Source organism: Pygoscelis adeliae, unplaced genomic scaffold (genome assembly GCF_000699105.1).
Source record: "Pygoscelis adeliae isolate BGI_AS28 unplaced genomic scaffold, ASM69910v1 Scaffold41, whole genome shotgun sequence".
In the NCBI taxonomy this organism is placed as follows: domain Eukaryota; kingdom Metazoa; phylum Chordata; class Aves; order Sphenisciformes; family Spheniscidae; genus Pygoscelis; species Pygoscelis adeliae.
In genome coordinates this window covers 5186064-5204989 of record NW_008824373.1, presented here as the reverse complement: position 1 = coordinate 5204989, position 18926 = coordinate 5186064, and the positions used below count along the sequence as shown (strand labels likewise).

The following is an 18926-nucleotide window of genomic DNA, read 5'->3' as shown; positions in this document are numbered from 1 at the left end:
CTAACCTTTAAAGAACTTACATATTTGATTTCACATATATCGTGCATTCTCAACAATATGAACATAACTGCTGTGGCCACTCTACCAATAGGAACAGGCCTCAGCCATTATGCGTATTTTAGTGACCCCTTATAATAGGAGAAAACTGTTACCTCTTACCATTAAATCTTTTCTTCACAATAAATCCATACCTGGGACTGTTCAATGCATAAATTTCATCCTGAACACAGGCATTTCCAGGATCATTTACTTAATTTTTATACAGCCTATATTCTCTGGATTTTAATATTTTAAAACATTTGTGCTTCAGTTCCCACTTGGAACATCTAGATAGTATCACAGTGTGTTTAATAAAATAGTTTAAATTTTAAAATTGTGTTTGGCTTCATGAAAATAAAACAAAATGCTACAGTGAATTTTAATAGCATCCAAATTTCATCATCTATATCCAGTATATTCAAAGTATCTTGTACTTAGCAGAAAGAGTACTTACAGACATGAATACTCAGACATTAAATTTGTCTTGATTTTTCTCTAATCCCAGTAGATGGAGCAGTTTTGAATGTTGCTGTAGTACTTGAATACAGTAATCTTTTTCTAACATCATGACACAATTATTTCTTGTTTTTCTTTTTCCAAAAGAATTGTTTGATTTTTAGTTTGAAAGCATCATATGCTTTCATATGTGCTCTAGCTGGTGAAGGGTCTAGAGCAAACAAGTCTTATGAGGAGCGGCTGAGGGAACCAGGGTTGTTTAGCCTGGAGAAGAGGAGGCTCAGGGGAGACCTTATTGTGCTCTACAACTACCTGAAAGGAGGCTATAGCGAGGTGGGTGTCAGTCTCTTCTCCCAAGTAAGTGGCGAAAGGACGAGAGGGAATGGCCTCAAGTTGCGCCAGGGGAGGTTTAGATAGGATGTAAGGAAAAATTTCTTTACTGAAAGAGTGGTTAAACATTGGAAGAGGCTGCCCAGGGAAGTGGTTGAGTCACCATCCCTGGAAGTATTTAAAAGACGGGTAGATGAGGCGCTTAGGGACATGGTTTAGTGGGCATGGTGGTGTTGGGTTGATGGTTGGACTCGATGATCTTGGAGGTCTCTTCCAACCTTAATGATTCTATGATTCTGTGATTCTATATGCTGCCCGCCTTTCCAGAAAAGCAGTCAGTTGGTAAATCAAGATGACAATGCCCACCACTGACAGCTAACTGAGCATGGCATAAGTCTTTCATTTTTATGGCATCAATAAGAAAGAATTACATTCAAAATGAGAAAATATAAAACCTTCCCATCTCTAATACACATGACTCTCTAATCTCCGATTAACAGATCTCCATTTTTTTCCCCCAATCTTCTTACTCAACTTCTGTCATTACTTGCCAGTTTGAAAAACTGAATCAATACTCAGGAAAGTTAAAATAAACCTATTTTAAAGTTGAAGTTAAAGGTTTCTGACATACATTTCCCACGAGGTAGGCCATAAGAGAAGAACTGTTATCTTGGAAATAATATAGTATCTTTAATTTTTTTCTTTTTTTTTTGCTTTAATTTGTTGTGATTGCAGTGCAGCCTCCAAGGGAAAAACTTGTGAAAGTGTATATAGCTGTGGTAGTGGAAGCCAGTAGCCTCAGGCTATATCCCCATTTCAAACAGTTGCTTTGGTAACTGTTTCTGTCAGAAAAATGAGGAAATAAATTCCTTTAACAGGAGCTATAGATGCAGTTATAGCAGCAAAACGCTCATGTATACCAATGAAAACTATTTTGATGAGCCAGGAAGCTATGTATCTGCTAGGGTAGATAGGAGTACTGTCCTGGTCTTGTACTTACAAATGTGAACGTTGGCTGCCATCTGTGGCAAACCAATGCTTGTCCTCGGTATATATGCTAGAAGCAAGTTCAGTGATAGCAAGCTTGGTTTAGCTGACTGCTTAAAGCTGCAGGCAATTCAACCGCGCACCATTATTTGTTTATTTATTGAAGCACAAAAGTCTTTTACTTACCACTTGGCAGTTAGAATTGTAGCCATCGTCATTATGCAAGATTTCAAACTATGCATGGTTGTGTACATGCAGCCAATACTTTGCAAAGTATTCATATTGAAAAAAATGGCTTTTTTTCAGCAGTCATGTCATATGGCTCTGTTTTCAAATATATATTTGTTGAAATAATGTTTGTGTTTGTTGAAACAAAACTGAAGTTCTAAACTGCATCTTTATTAAGGTAAAGCTGAACATTTTATAATACGCAATGCTGCTTTGATAAATGGCTGTGGGTTCTTATGCCCCAAGTACTCCAGAAGGCAGTCTTACAAGCTCGGTGTGCCTTTAGCAAGTCAGTACAAGTTCTACCTACTTTCTGCCTCCCAATTTGTAATTAAAGCACGATAGGCAAATTTAGGCCCTCTGCAGCCTGCAGTTCTTTTGTCTTCACTGGTTTCTAGTTATTGCCTTTGCTTTTGATAGAATTATACTATTGTACTATAAATTATAGCAGTTACAATTATATTGCTGATGAATTTGTTTGCACAGAATTCAGTTCACTTAGTGACACTAACTCGGCCTTACTGACTGCTGTTTAAAGGCACATAAATGTTTTTCTCTGTCAGCAAAGAAGTTATTGCTCAGACTTGTAAAACTGTTAAGAAAGAGGATGGCATTTTGTAGCTTGTTCTCTGATTGGAACAGAAATTTCAGGATAAGGATTGGTTTGGCTGAAATAATTACATCATACAAGATTGGTATCCAGCATATATTGTTCCTTTAGCATAGTAGTTTAAAAAAAAAGGATATAAGAGGATTACTGATCAGTCCTTAATGAAGTATCTGACACTTGTATTTTCCTATTTACATTTAGATTCTTTCTTTGTCTCATTCTTTTCTTTTTTTTTTTTTCTGATGGAACCTGGCTAGCTTCAGAACGTTGAATTTTATTTTAAATGTTGATGTTATGTATTATCACAGATGAACTTTTAAGAAATCGTCCTCTCCTATTATTTGCCTAGTATTTACAAGGTGCTTTATTTCACAGTTATTTAGGTAGCTCATGCTACCTATAATGTTAGAAGAAATTGCAGAGGGATTTTTGCCACCAAAAGGCCAAAACTTCTCTTAGCATTTGAAAAAGCTAATATATATATTTGTAAACTTGGTATAGCATAGTAAGCTTGCTTTTAGAGAACAAACAGTTGCAGATTTTATTCACCTCTGCAGCTTAATGATTATAAGCCAGGCATCTGGCAAAATATTGGAATTTTTATGTGAAAACTGTCAAATTATGCACTTTTCTAAGTAATTTTATCTGGGATGATGCTCAGATACAGCTTTCCTTAATTTATAGTAGATCATTGTCTTATTTCCCATGGAAGAGTCAAATCAGGCATCACCAATTTGATTGGGTTGCCCACATGCCAACTTCCCACTGCCTTTCCTTTCTGTCTTCCAGTGGAAAAGACTAGCAAACCAGCAGAGGTTATTCAAACTACTAGTTTTCAGGAAGAGAAAATATCTCAAGTCTATTCCTCTCACCTTAGAGGGTGAGAAAATGGCTAAACTCCCTCTCACAACAGGTCTCTTAAATCCTTCTCCCATCAAGGTGAAGGCATGCTACTATGTTCGCTTATATTTACTTAGTGTGTGTATGCATGTCTACTTACAAAATATTTTTAGGTACAAGTGATGCATACGATATTAAGAAATTTTATCCTGAACATATTAAATCATCGAATGCACAATATTCTGTAGGTTAATGAAATGAATTCCAACTGTTTTATGATTTGCTTAAGGCAGCAAGCAAATGTAAACAACATGAGGTGTAGTTAATAGATTATTTTTTCTTTTGTATATGATCATCTTAATATTTTACTATATGCAGTCATATAAGATGCTAATTTTTAATACTTCTTTAGCTATAAGAATGCGTGTTTGCTTTCTCTTGATTCACACAGAACAGATGGATGCTTGACTGCCTGCTAATCCACAGCTGGAATGGTTTCAGCGGTTTCCACGTTGCTGGGTTAGAGTGGCTTTTCTAGTGGACTGAGAGGGCAGCAAGAGAGGGATATCATTATTCATCAGTATCCCAGTGGGATCGCTGCCAGCAGAGATTAATTTTTTCTGTTATGCTTGTAAAACAAGCTCAGGTGGAGTCTCTAATCCTCGGGGCACGGGTGGCAGATCAAGGAAGATGCTACAAAGCTAGTTAATTTTCAGATTCTAGGGGAAACAGAAGCTCTGTTAGATGTATAAATACATGATTGCAAATTTAAGTAGCTCAAATCCAAATGGGATCTTCCTAGACATCTGGTACTGAAAATCTCTGTTTTCTTTGTCTTTTAAAAGAAGTTTGTAAAACTTTACACCGTAGGCAAAATATCTGCAACTCTCTTAATTGTCAGTTATCTTTCCTTTTTTTTTTTTTTTAATACAGCTCTTACAGTGTAGTTTAGATGAATGTCTTTATTTACAGGTGGAAAAGACATTGTATAAGTCTGTGTAGGAACACTGAGTTTTACAGTATTCTCACAAATTTGTGTGCAGTGAACATCACCAAGAAAAATTATCACTTGCCATCCAAAAAGGGTTAGATCTGCCCTAGTAATGCATGGTACGTCCCATCCGGGTAATGGGATGTTCTGTTAAGGTCAAGTGTGGTACAAGGGCATTTTTGCCATGTTACTCACTGTATCAGACCTCTGGTCATTCATGACAGAAGTGGTGATATAACTTCCTCAAATCAAGCACACCAAAATACTGACAGATTGTCTATTTGTTTAATGGACTTCAAATATTTTTCCTTTTACTGACTTTTTTGTTTCCTCGGTGATTACCCCTCTTCCCCACCCTTGTAATTATCGGTGTCTTCCATCTCTGCATTACCTTGCAGCTTTTGAGTTCTTCAAACCATTGGGTCAGATTTTCAAGCAATGTTAATCCACATAGTCACACTGAAATGAGTGGAGATGTGCCAGTTTTTATCAGCAGGGAACTACTCTTATTGAAATTTACTTGCAGCAGCTGTCACTTCCTCTTACAGTTGTTTTTTTATTATTATATTGAACTATTTTCATTTAAAAGTGCTCAGAGTGAGACCAGTAGCGTTGGCTTGCTGAAAAGACATTGTGCATGTAGGCACCTTCCAAGTTTCCCATATATTTCTGCCAGTTCATATTGTTCTGCTATTATTCTGGGCTTGAGCCTCTCTTGAACACAGGCTGCAAGTCATTTCACCACATGATGACAGGTATTCACGCCTGTGAACTTTTTATTCTCTTTTGTCTCTGGTCACATAGTAGTCTAGATCCGGAATGTAATCCAGTACAAAAATGCAGCAGTGTGTATTTGTGGCTCCCCACTAGGGGAGCTGCCACAGGTCAGCAGATCTGAAATGCGGTTTTCAACACACAGAGCTTTTACAGCTTGCCATTAACATATACAGTACGTATGGGCCCCGTTTCACATAAAGAATTCGTAGGGCTTACTCCTGTCTCCATGCAGAGTAGCATTAACTTAATGCAGAGATCTGTTAACTTCTTCCCTGGGTCTGGGCTCTGCACTGGAAGATCCCAATGGAGGATCAAAGCCAAAGATGGAAAATGACTGATCGCTTTCCCAGGGAAAGCTGCGTGCCAAGATTTGCTATTACAATTTTTATTGCTATCATCGTCTCAATCAGTAGTTGAGCCAGCTGATTCAGCTGAGCTCAGCTTCAAAACATGGACAAACGTCCAAATGGAACTGAAGTAGATTTCTCATGACAATCAGACTTTTGAATGTACACTCAGAGAGATTTTCCCAGTTTTGTGTTAGCACATTACTGAGTTCATGCACTGAAAAGCTTTTCTGTATTTGTGCAATACAATTAGTTTCAACACAGCCAAAAACAGTCGGTTTTAAATCTTTCCTATAATATGGCTTGAGATTACAGGGGAAGAAAGGTGTGGGTCACTGCCCCATCTAGGTATTAAGATTAAAAAAAATGGGGTGATGATAACGCATTCAGAATGTGCAGGTTCAAAGCGTTCTCATGAAAAGTAATAGGAAAAGTCAGGCATCTTGGAGAGGCGAAAATCTCAAATATACCATTTTCAATGATAAAATGCAATAATTCTCTCACATCGCTATAATTCACTTTATAAATGGAATTTATACCATTCCATTTATATTTATTTGCTACGGTCAAAGTAACTTATTCTATGTGAGTGAATAATGTGTATGCCATACCAGTTTCAGATGTTTGCTCTTATTTTTGTCCTACTTTAGTCTTCTTTTGCATTTACTTTTCCTTGTTTGCAAGTGTTACAGCCTTATTTATAATCAATAATTTAACTGAAAAACCTGAGAGTGAACTAAAGCCACCTCTATGAAAGTTGTACAGCTTAATAATATGAAAGTACCTACACGTTTGGGGGAAAAATGAATGTATTGTAGGAATGGTTTTTATTAGGACTGGCCAAAAAAAGTAGCACTGAATTATGATTGTGATCATAAACTTTATGAAATATGGATTGTGAGAGTTAAGACTTGAAATCATTCATTTATTCCTTGTTTTAATATGTTTTAGTAAAATATGCAATTTAAAAAGGCAATTATTCTGAAACAGAGTGGTTCTATAAGCATATTTTTTACCATTTGGTAAACCAGTTACAATTATTGTATTATCTATTACTGCATCTTCCTGTACACTGAAACCTCGTTTCTGTGATATGCTTAGGAAACTTTAGGAAAAAAAGGGAAATCGGCTTTCAAGTTAGTATAGAAGTCCTAATAACGTTTTTCCCATGTCAAATTATTGTTATTTTATATAATCCTCCCTCTCACATGTGCTAGCATGCTTGCATTTTCTTTTAGCAACTCCATGCTGAAGCAGAGGTCTGTAATTTAACTTTGTACTTTAGAAGTTCCCAGATCTGCCAGGTCACTCTCTGCTACTGGTAGCTAATATTGCTGACCTCCTATTGCTCTGTGTGCAGTGGCAAAGGTCTTTTGGACTCCTGACCTCTGGTCATCAGGAATGTCATCAGTAGTTTGTAGTTTGGATGGTTTAAGTAAGAGGTGAACTTGTGAAATCTAAACCCTTCAGGGTGTTTTTAAGTGATCACTCAACTGTTTCATTGCCCTAGCTTGTACTTTTTATGATGTCTGCAATTGTAAAATTTGCAGTGCTTATCATATGCAGATATTTAAAAACAAAAATCAAACGCTTGTCTGTTTAAAGTGAGAAGTCTGAGAATACAACTACGTATGATTTCTCTGATCACTAACGTGGGAACTTTATAAGAATCGTAAGAACTTTTAACTTGTATGTTCTTATAAACTATGTTTGTAGGTCCCATTACTGAAATAAGTCCATTTTAAATCGTGAAAGACAGTTAGAAATGAAGTTTTTTAAAAATAATAGATTTACATAATTGCATGCTGATGGGTTTTACAACTTTATCTCTTCAACTTCTCATGCTCAACTGGAAATTTCCAATTCCCTCTCTGGTAAGTCTTAAATCTAGAGACAGAGCCCAGGGTAGCCCAGCCTCACTATTTTGCTCCTATCTAGTTAATTGGGTTAACTTTACAATTTGAATGCTATACTTCTTTTTCTTTTTTTTTTTTTTGACACATATCTTTTATCTGTAAAAATTAACCATTTTCAGATAATAAATATTAACCACTAATTAGATAATAAATAAAAAAGTTAGTATTTGTTTCAAAAAGACACTGAGCAGCCCTTATCCCTTGGATGTGGCTCTCCATCCTACGCCCATCTGTTTGTTTTCCTCCTGTCGTTTTTCCAAAAGTAGAGAGTGGAGAGTACTCCAACGGAGTACTAGAGAAGCGGCAAGATCATTTTCCTATTACCCGAGCTGGAGTGGAGAGTGAGGGCAGGCAGAGCCCCCAGTGGGAGGCACCAGTGCCGGAGAGGGAGCCCCTTCTCCGCAGCCAGGGACAGCTGCTGCCCAAGGGCTGTGGCTCCGATTCCTCCGTGCCCCGCGGCACAGGGGCTGGCACAGGGCTTTGCTTTCTGCCTTTCCTCCCTGCCAGCCACCGACCCTGGAAGGAAGGGATGGGAAAGCCCCCGTGGGAAAGGAACTGCGCTGCAGGGTTGGCTCTGATATGCTGGGTGCCATTTGATTGCAGTGCCACGTGCACGTGCAGTTGACAGGGAGAGATGTTATATGGTATACGAAGGCAAGGAGCATATTTAGAAATGGTCTCTGTGATGAATTACAGTATCATGTAGTAAATATATTCTAATCTTGCCTGCCAGTTTTTGTTTTCTTCTTTTGCATCACGTTAGCCACTCTTCAAGATCTCTACAAAACTTCAGCCTGCTCTGTTGCTTAACAGAGCCTGCCAGGCTGCCCCAAAAATCTGGAACGTCACCTCTGCAAAGTTTGTCTTAAAAGTATATTCTTACATGTGTGAAACAGAGCGAGGAAGCTCTTTGTGCAAGTGTCTGCTGTCTAAAAGAGGGCTTCCAATCTAAATATCCCTGTGTTACGTAGCCGCTTCAATAAGCTGGTAGAAATGACTTTTTTTTTCTGTCTATAATATGAATCTTGAAAACATACATCATGTTTGTTCTTAAAACTTATAACTAGTAATATATGTTTATAACTGTCTTTAACTGGGACATCGTCCTAGACCTTTTATATCTAAGAGTAAAAAAAACCCAAACAGTTTAAACTTTGGAAGTTTGAATTATGTCCCATAAAACTGAGACCAAAGCATATACATTTATAGGCTACCAATAAACTCCTTAAAATAGGAGTTTAGAATGGAATCGCTAACGCAGATACAATTTTCAGAGCAGTAATTCTAGCAAGTACTTCTCCAATTCCATTTTTCAATCTACTTTACTTTTTCGTGTGAGCTGAAAAACAACTTTTAAGTATGTGGTCAGTTTGGGCTTTTTTTCTCTTTTCCTTTTTTATATTTTTTTTTTAGAGCACATATTTTCTCACATTTATTTGTTTTCTGAATATAAATCTAAGCTTGATTGTGTTCCGGCTGCCTGCCAGGATACATCTGTGTAAATTTAATGTCTTTCTTTATAAATCAAACTCACGCTTGAAAATGTGAAGATAAAATATAGTATAAATATGTTGGTTAATTTAAATAATTTTCATAATATATACTTGTGTCATTATTGTGTCACATAATACGGTCTTGTGCTCTTGCGAAGAGCATGGGCAAAGGAAGATTAACTTGGGAACTTTAGTTCAGCGATTTTTTTATTTTCCTTGTAGTACAGTTAACAGGGTCAAATGAGACTTCTGTCAGCACATGAATGGGGCTATATATATGTATGTGTAAAAAACAGAAATAATTTCAAATGTTTTTAAGTACAGAAGTATCCTCAAAGAAAAATCTGGAATCTGTAAATCTATTATAAGACATCATTATCCAGTTACCTAGCTACTCACAAACTGTCAGCGCTTGTTCTTTCTCTATTTTGACCACACTTCTTTTCTCTATCCTATACTAAGGGTACCATAGGTATCACCCAAATGAGGACAGTTACAGACTGCTTTAAAGATTGGAGTACAGCTACTTCCTATACACTGTAGCACTATGTGGAAGTGACAGGTCAGGATGTTGCACTAAAATACTCTGTAGCACTTTGTACAATGGAACAAAAGACAAAAGCCAATTATATAATAATATTATTGTTGAGCTTATATTTGCCTATCCAGTTACTTCAAGATCAAAATATGCTGTCCTCACTTGGAAAAATAAATTGCATATTGGCATACCTTTGAACTTCTGATAGCAGAGAACTAAAATTTACTTCATAATGTATTATTAGTGTTAATTGCAGAACAGCTGTAAAAAACCCCACGTTTATTTATTGCAGCTTATTTTTTATTTTTCATTCTATGCACAAATGTATGATTTTTGCAGTCCTTCAGCATGTACTCAGACTACCAGAAATTTATGTAATCTAAACCAAGGTTCAGGTAAAGAGGATGCGATTACTATATTAGCTAAAAATGATCCTCATCTTTTCTCCTTTTTTATTATTCTGGTAGTTACTTATAGTACTAGTTTACTGTAAGATTTTTTTAACACTTTAGCTTAACGACTGTTAATTTTGGTATCAGATTTCCTAAGAATGCTTTTCTCTTGTTCCTTCCTACATCAGAAACTTGAAAGAGAGCAAAACACACTGCAGGTTTATTAAAGTTGAAAATACGGTGTGTTTGGGTTCACTGTACCGATATAAAGAAAAGGAACATACAGGCAGGCAGCCAGTCCTAAGGTAGTTTCAATAACAGCATCGCTAAAGAAAAGACTACTGGTTCAACTCTGGAATGTGAGAAACTATTTTTGGTTTGTTTTAGACCCTCATTGTTACAAATTAATCAACTGCTCTTTAAAGTCTAGAACTCATTAACTTTATAAGTTTTACTGTTCCCATGACTGAACTTAACTTAAAATATTCAAGTTTACTTTGGTTGCTCACCTTGATCCCATTTCTGTCTATGCTCCACAAGTATCCTCTTCTCTCTTGTAGACAGATGGCAAGATGTAGCTGCTCGAGATTTAAAATATTTCAGAAGGTTTACATGTGGTATAAGTTTATAGTTCAGCTCTCACTATAAATCAGTAATTTCAGCCAAACCTACACATTTTGGGGGAAAAAAAAAATTATTTTTTTTTTTTTTTTTTTTAAACCCTGTGGACACTGCAGAGCATAGTACTCGCCATGTTGGATGCCTTATTTAAATTTTAGTTCAGTCTGACTCCTCAAATGCCTCCTAGTACCAGAAAACTGCAAAAGATATGTTTTAAAATGGGATGAGTTGTTTACTTTTAGAACAATTCTAACAATTCAAATAAAGGGTGATGATAAGCTGCATATCTGGAATACGATGTTGCAGACAGGACTCTAAGATGATTCTGTGGCTGGTGTTATGCAGGAAACAGAATTCAATTATCAGAACAGCCCTTTGGCCTTGTAAAATGTAACTATCGAGTTTATGCAGGTCTACGTGTGACATTTCTCACTGGCAAAGCAAGTTACTGTCTCCTATATGACCCTGCATCGCATACAGGTTGAAATGTAAGTTTGAGAGGACTCCTAGACCCTCGAAATGATGCAGCGGTCTCTAATGCCCAAAAGAAGACATTATCGGGAAAGTCCATCACAGACCTATAGAAAAGAGAGATGTGACGTGACTACCAAATGCATGATTGCAGAACCCATAGCTAAAATTCCTAGTTATCTCCTGGTATACTCCAACTTACACTTAACTGTGTAGGTGCTTGTAAACATATTATTCGCACATGGGCTGCAATAGTCCTGATTTAACAGAAGAAAAAAGGGAAAGTGAAAAATGCACAGCAGTGCTTTGTAGTTTAACTATGAAGTTTGTATTAAGTTTCTTGACTGTAGAATGAAGATTAATGATTGATACGTAATTTGATCTGTTTCCTCACCCATGGAAGTAAGCACGGTATTCAGAGACAATGTTCTAAAATAATATATATTATACATTGTGTGGAATAGTTGAAGCTATAGCCTTTGCAGAACAGATTGAGATTCCCAATGAAAAGGAAAACTAAAATGAAAAAATATTGAGTGAACAGCAGGGCCCATTTGAGGTGATTACAAAGGATGTTTCTTTATTCTGTCTTTTCTTGTGCAACCTGAAAACAGTAGCAGGGGGTTACAAGCAGAGTTCATCACAGAGTTGTCAATCACTGTCATTTAACATTTTGCAATGGAAGATGTCTTTATTCAAGGACAGCTGGGCAAATCAGAGAAACAGATTTGCAGTTAGTAGTCTGTCCAGCCTACACTAAGCAAACAAGGACAGGGCAGACATACTGGCCTCTCACATAAAAATATAATGGACTCTGCTGACCTCGGTGCCCTCCATTCAGCTTCATTCTCAGTTGTATAAAAGCTTCACTACCCATTCTCAATTTCCTTTAATTACCTACATGATGCAGATAAGAAAATGAACCTCACTTACTTACAGTCAATGATCACAAACAGGAAATTAAGTAGGCAAGTTGTTTAAAATAAGAGGAGTGTTTTGGAGGTAAATAAAACATGTGCTGGGGAAGAATTAGGGAAAACGCATTTTCAGGAGTACCAATTGGTCTGGAGCGACTTGGCTGATCCTTCTTCTTTCTGCTACTTTAAACGGGAAAGCAAAACTAAGTAAAAAATCTCCTTGGTAAATATTCTTTAAAATATCTTTGAAGAAGAAGCCAGTTAAATAAAAAGAGTGAAGCAAACATGCAGCCTTCTATAGGGCTTAAAAAGATTGTGACCTTAGGTTCAGAGAATAAATGACCACAGTTTTCACAAGAGATCTAGCAGAGGCATCCAGGATTAAGCAGCAGTTGTCTTTAGTCAGTCTTCACTTCTAATCTGCCGTCGAGATATGAAATAAAGTAATGACATTCTGATTTTCTTTCCAAATCCTAACTTGTCTAATACCTATCTTTCCTTTTACATTTATATCACAGTTTAGGTGTAGTTTCATTGTGCCATTACAGAAAATAGAAAATTTTGTGCTGTCTGTTTCCAAGGGGGTGAAAAACAGCTATATAACTGTTTTTAGGAATTGTCAAAAAAGGTTCTATGTGTTAGGATATTAATGAGTGGATACGGTACCTTGCAAGTCAATTAGGTAGTTCTAGTAGTGTTCTAAAATTGCCGTTTTTCTTTACTCACTCTGCATTGGTTACCGTTGTGAATATTTAATTAATATGGATTTGCAGGAAGTCTGACTGGAGATTGAAGACTAAAATGCATAATATTGAATCGATAGTTTAAGAGGAATATAAAACCCTGAACACTTTAATTTAATGGTCTCTGCTAAGCCCATAGTTGAGAAGACATTGCCCTTCAGGCTACCCAAATGACTTTTTATTTTATGACAAAAGAAGTACACTCTCTTAAATTACAGATGGAAAAAATATGGCATATTATAAAACTCTTACTTTACTTACAAGTTTTATACTTCAAAAAGATCATTCTCATTCCAAACAAGAATATGTATGCATACATGCACAAGAGGATTTTGTGGAGAAAATAAATTACCAGTTAAGTCACAGAACTGACTCTTCAGCCTAAATTATAGTTCTTAGGATGCTTCTGTTGGATTTTCTTTCTTTCAGAGACAGTGGATTTCCCTAGCAGGAGAATGAACGTCTCTGCTCTGGCTACTACAACAGGCATTCTTGTTCCTCTCAGCCCCAAGGATGTTGCTACTCATAACTACACTTAGATTACCTGTTGGTGTGCAGCCTCTTTTTCCAACAGTGAGAAAGATCTTAGACAGCTTTCATTTTGGCATGAATGGTATTAGTCCCACTCTGGAGCAGAGAGGATAGTTTTCAGCGCCTACTTACAATTTTGCTCTTTGCTTTGATCACTGATCATCTGTTGCTTAGGCACTGACTGCTGAAAATATTGAAAATATATTTTAAAAGAACCTTACCAGAGCTATTTCAAACCCACCGCGTTTTGAATACAAAGAGAAAAGTGGAAACCCTGAAAACTGAAAATGCGAATTATTGACTTCTTTATAGCTAACCTTACGATGTTTTTGTGAGCCAACCAGGGTAGGATATCTGTAGAAGGTCATCTCAAATACTGAGTCTATCCAATTAATGTATTTATTTCACTGATTTGATTTTCTTCTTCTCTATGTTAAAATCAGCTATGTGAAAAAAAATTTAAAACCTATAATTGTGTGAATATTTGTGAATATTTTACTAGCTATTGTTTTCCCACACACATGATTTTGATAAATAAGTACGTTTTCTAAACATTAAAATGCTGCTATTTTAACAACGAAATCTAACTGTAGTAAATTAAATGCATATATTTTAATGTCTCAGTAAGGAATAATTATTGTGAAGTTAATTACAATGGTTAATTTTTTTTTTTTTTAAAGAATGCTGAGGAGTACACAGATCTGCCTGTGAGACACAATGAAGATCAGATGAACAGTGAACTGGCAAAACACCTTCCAATTGAAGTCAATCCCCATTCATTTGACAGTTCACACACAAAAACACACCTTCTGCTGCAAGCCCACTTCAGTCATGCCATGCTGCCTTGTCCAGATTATGCAACTGACACAAAGACAGTGCTGGACCAAGCCATTAGAATATGTCAGGTATAGTAAGGCATTTCAATATTTAACTCTTGTTGTTTTACTATTTATTGTTAGTGTGTTGTAATATTTTGAATATAGAAAAATCTGAAGATCGCTTGCAGTCTTGTGGAGAACTGGTACCACACGGTATGATACCACTTTGTTTAGGAAGGAACTAGATGCTCATAAAGATGCCACTTTACAGAACTGGAGGTAAACAAACTTACGGTAAAAGACTGTGGTACCTTGGTGGGAGGCATCTGTTGCCAGAGGGCTCACCTCTTCTTTCCTATGCAACAGCTTTCTCTCTGTATCGTGGAATGTTGTACGTAAGTCATTCCTGCATGGGTGTGCTCCCGGCAGATTGTTACGCTGACCCCCAAGAACCTGTCTCCCATGGGTACTTTTATTTTTATAGTGCCCAAAAGTGCTGTAGGCACTGCCAAGCATAAATAAAACATGTTTTGAAACGTGATTTGGGACAACATACAGGGTTTTTCTCTAGCTTGTGAAAAGATACGTCTTCTATTTCCCAATTATCATAGAGTCAAAGAGCATGCTTTTAAACACAGATTTTAAACTCAGTCTGGAGGCTTGTGACTTTTACAGTTGTACTGCAGTTGCAACCCACAAAACTAAACTGACCATGGAGAGTACTGGCAACAAGCGATCACATGCACAGCTGCATGCCTCAAAAGAATTTTAAAGCAGCAATTTTAGTTTGGAATAGAGTGCTGCCATATCTGAAAAGCGCAATTACAGTTAACAGCAGGAAGGGTGAGCTCTAGTTGACGCAGACAACAGCCGCCCCTCTGATTCTGCTGGAAAGGAATAAATTCTCTTAAGCAGAACTGGACAAGGACTCGTTCATAGGTTCTTGAAGATCAGGTAGCCTTCAACAAACTATTATTTTATCTTCCTTGGTTCCATATCTGTAAAATAGGGACAGTAAGTTTTTCTTCCTACAGTTTTTGTTTGCTCAAATTTTAATATCCTCAGTGATCTACATGTCAACTATCAGAATGAGGCTTTGATCTTGTTTGAAGCCTGTTGGCAATATGGTAGCTGCAAACATCATTGTGTCAAGCCTGCCAGTTTGTAAAACCACTCTATAAGAAATTATTAATCAGTGCTCTAGACAGACAAAATACCATGGGCAATTCAGAGTCCAGTGATTTGGGTGGGTCTCAACCTTACACCAACAAAACCTGCAAGCTTGTAATACTAAAATTGAACAAAGCAAAGCTAAAATTAAGAAAAGGAATGTAAGAAGCAAATAACACCACAGATGCTATTGCTTCACAGTCTTAAACTTGGCAACCAGCAGTGCTTGAATGCAAGTCCACTCCAAATATTTCAAATCAGTAAAATCATGGTGCTGAAAGCTTCAATATTTGAACAGTTATTATTCATAATACTGTTAATTATTTAATTTAACAGTTATTAATGTAATTTAAACAGTTAATATTCATATTAACAGAGAACATCGCTCACTCAGGTGAGAAGATTCACCTTTGTTTCAAAGAAATCACATACTTAAAGTTCATTTAGACGTTCGTGGAATTAGCGTTTGGGGGTAATAACATATTTGGAAAAAAATGTAAATTAAAGATTCTTTTCAATAATTGTTTTGCTCAATATTTATCCTGCTATGCTAAGAAATGTATTTTTTAATCCTGTTACTGCATAGTAGGTGTTTCAGAAACAATCACTGAGAAGAAAAAACCCTAAAATATTCAACAGTTCCTTTAAACTGAAGTAGAGTTCAGAAGAATACCATTCCATGCAGTGCCTTGGCACTCCGGCCTCCGGTTAACTGCTACATAATGTTACATATACAGTCGTCTTTAAAAAAAAAAAAAAGTTCCTCTTCTAAAAAAAAAACAAACATGCAAGCATTTTTGTATTTTGAAGTTGGCACATGGTTTACATCTCTTGGGAGAATATTTGTTCCATCTTATTAGTCACGCTTTCCAAACGGAGGTTAAAGTTCCCAGAATCTAAGCAATAGACAGGGTTACACTTTCAATACGGGTTGTTACCTTTTTCCTTAGCACTGACCTGCTGATGAACTCTGGGTCAACAGAGGTGGAAAAAAAGATGTTAGTTGTGAGAAAAGGAACTGAACCATAGAAGGATCCATTGATAAACATATTCAGTGGGTGATGTTCTCTGTGTGTGTGAACACACACTTGCGCACTACCAAACGTAAAATTCAGCAGTGAGACGGGAATTGGTTTTTGAGTTATGTTGAACTTTTGTTTATTTACTTACAAAGTACTTTAGCTGTTAAGGTTGTATAGCTAACCTTCAAACTGTGACCTGAACATAAACTGTTATTTTTGCTGGCGGGTACGTGAATGAGAGACTTTCCATATCAGCGCTGCTTTTCTGTTACAAGAAAGCAAGATCTTTCAAAGAGCTTTTACAAGTGGCTGTGTATCGGTACGTACAGCAGGCCTCCATCCTAGGTCCCCTGCAGAGCAGATTTGCCATCTCTAGCCACAATACATAAGCAAGCCTCTTTCCATCACAGGCTATTAAACTTCTCCACTCTTCTGTGCTGTCTTTCACCCGGATCAGCCTTCTCTCTCATGGTTCCTTTCGCATCCCACCCGTTGCGTCCTCCCACCCGTTGCGTCCTCCCACCCATTCCTCCAGCGTCCCCTGGGCCTCTTTCATCTCTAGTGGCTTTAGGCTTAGTAGTGTTAATAGTCAGAAAACTATGTTAACAGGATCAGATAGATAAATGTAGCTGATGGATTTCAGGTAAGATTCCATTCTCTTATAATAAAAAAATGTATGCAATCACTCTTAAATTAATTTTCCTGAGGTGTCTTAGAAGTTTTGGTTTTATGTTAGAATTCTGTTCATCTGTACTCATGATGAAAGATAGAAGTCATAAGCATTTAACAGAATTTGAGGAGTCGTGGTGCTGGCTCAAGAAAGGAATGTAATTGTTAACATAGAAAATGAAAGAAATATAGTCTGTTACAGTTTTCCTATAGTTAGCATTTGTTAGGTATAGATGGAGTTCATTATAGCAAGATAAAATTTAGTATCCATTTACCCGGTATGAAATACAGATTTTTTTTTCCCTTTTAGTGCAGAAATGTGGGGAATAGCAATATGTAACCTTCTGGAAGGTGAATGCCTATCTGCTCCCACACCCATCTCTGTAATGAATGGCCACTGAGGCATTGACTAGACTGAAGGAATGTCCCTGCTCTACACTGAAAAGCTCAAGTCAAAAACTAACAAGTTTGTTATCAGCGACAGGCTCTCATAGATAAAGCACAGAAGGTTCCCATGGCTCAGAAAATCTCCCGTGACTTCCTAGGTGATCTTGGGCAAGTCATTTAATTTTTATTTGCCTCTATTGTACCTTTAATACAATTACAGTAGACTGCATATTCTCTTCAAGCCTAGCACTCTGTCTGCATTATTTTTACCAAGAAAAGATAGAGGTGTCAGTAAGATGGTGCTGAGCACTCCAGTAGCTGCTCAAAATCAAACACTTCTCCACTTCTTGCAGAAGAACATCAAAGAATAAAAATTCTAATGAAATGATTTGTCTAATATTTTTCTAGAATATAATTATTATTGTAAAGGCAATACCCCACCTTTTTTCCTATCTCTGATTTAAGAATATGTGAAAGGGACTAAACCTAATCTCTTTTTTACTTCTTTTGTCAAGCCTTATATTTTGTGACTGTGTATTCAGCGATCAGTTCTTACTCTGCTGTTCTAAGACTCGCCTATATTTGCATTAATTGAAATGGATAATTGAGGCAGTAATACCGTCAGTCTCAGCTTCAGCAGGGCAGTCTCTTCTAGGAAATAATGTGACAGTTGCTGGCTTTGCATTGAGATTGGCCACAAGCCTCCACTTGTAGTATAATCGTTGATAAAATATTTTAATATTGCCAGGAGCAGAACTGCCATGGAGCTCAGCCTTAACCTTTGAGAAGTGTTTACCTATGGATGTGTTAAATGCATCTCAGCAGGGTACCTGTGCACTGAGAAGATGGACATGAAGTCAGATTCCAAACTGCAGAGTAAAGACTAGTTTGCACGGGAAACGTGCACATCCCTGAAACGAGGACCTTGTAACGCTGTCACTGATGGCCTGCCTTTCCCCACCATGTAACTCCTCCAGAGAATCTAATTGTGACAGGAAAGAAAAAACTCTTTGGGTTAAGCACTGCGTTTCCTTGGCTGGACGATGATGTGCGTAACACCGCTTTACCCATTCTAAAATAGTTAAAGTAAATAAGTTGTTTCTGGTCATTTAAATTGCAGCTTTTGCTACAGTTCTGCTTATGAGGATCATCTTTGTGGTACGTGTTGAGAGTCAGCAAATATTGCACAAATATGCTGCCCAATTCAGCTGTCTTTTAAGAGCTAGCTTACATACTAAACGCTTACTCTATAAACTGCAGACTGTTCTGGCTGATGGTGGGAGCTGTATCTCACACAAAAGGTGCTTTCCGGCCATATCAGCACAGCTGCAAACAGCAGAGGTGCCCGAGCTGCAGCCCCCGGACTAAAAGAACGAGAACGGCCCTCAGCTCTGGACTTCCCATCCTCCCCAAACCTCCTCAGTTCGTAACAGCCACTAAAACTATTGACTTGGGGAGTCACACCCCTTGGATGATCTGGTTTTCTTGCCTATGAGGAAATGGAGCAGTTCTTGAAGTGTGTTTTGAGCTTGTATGTCGTCTGTTGTTAGTGCAGGTGTGCCGATTACTTGCTGCAAGGTGGTGGGAGTTACAGGAACGGCCTGTTTTACAGTTGCGTATGTAAGATTTGTCC

General features: G+C 37.2%; 1 protein-coding gene across 1 annotated transcript in view; it reads left to right on the top strand.

Moving 5' to 3' along the window:
* The window catches only part of ASCC3 (activating signal cointegrator 1 complex subunit 3), a 273528-nt gene that overhangs the window by 236428 nt on the left and 18174 nt on the right, over nucleotides 1–18926 (top strand). The window contains exon 36 of the mRNA XM_009320160.1: nucleotides 13908–14132. Coding sequence (XP_009318435.1) covers nucleotides 13908–14132 — 225 coding nt within the window. The remainder of the gene's footprint in view (nucleotides 1–13907; nucleotides 14133–18926) is intronic.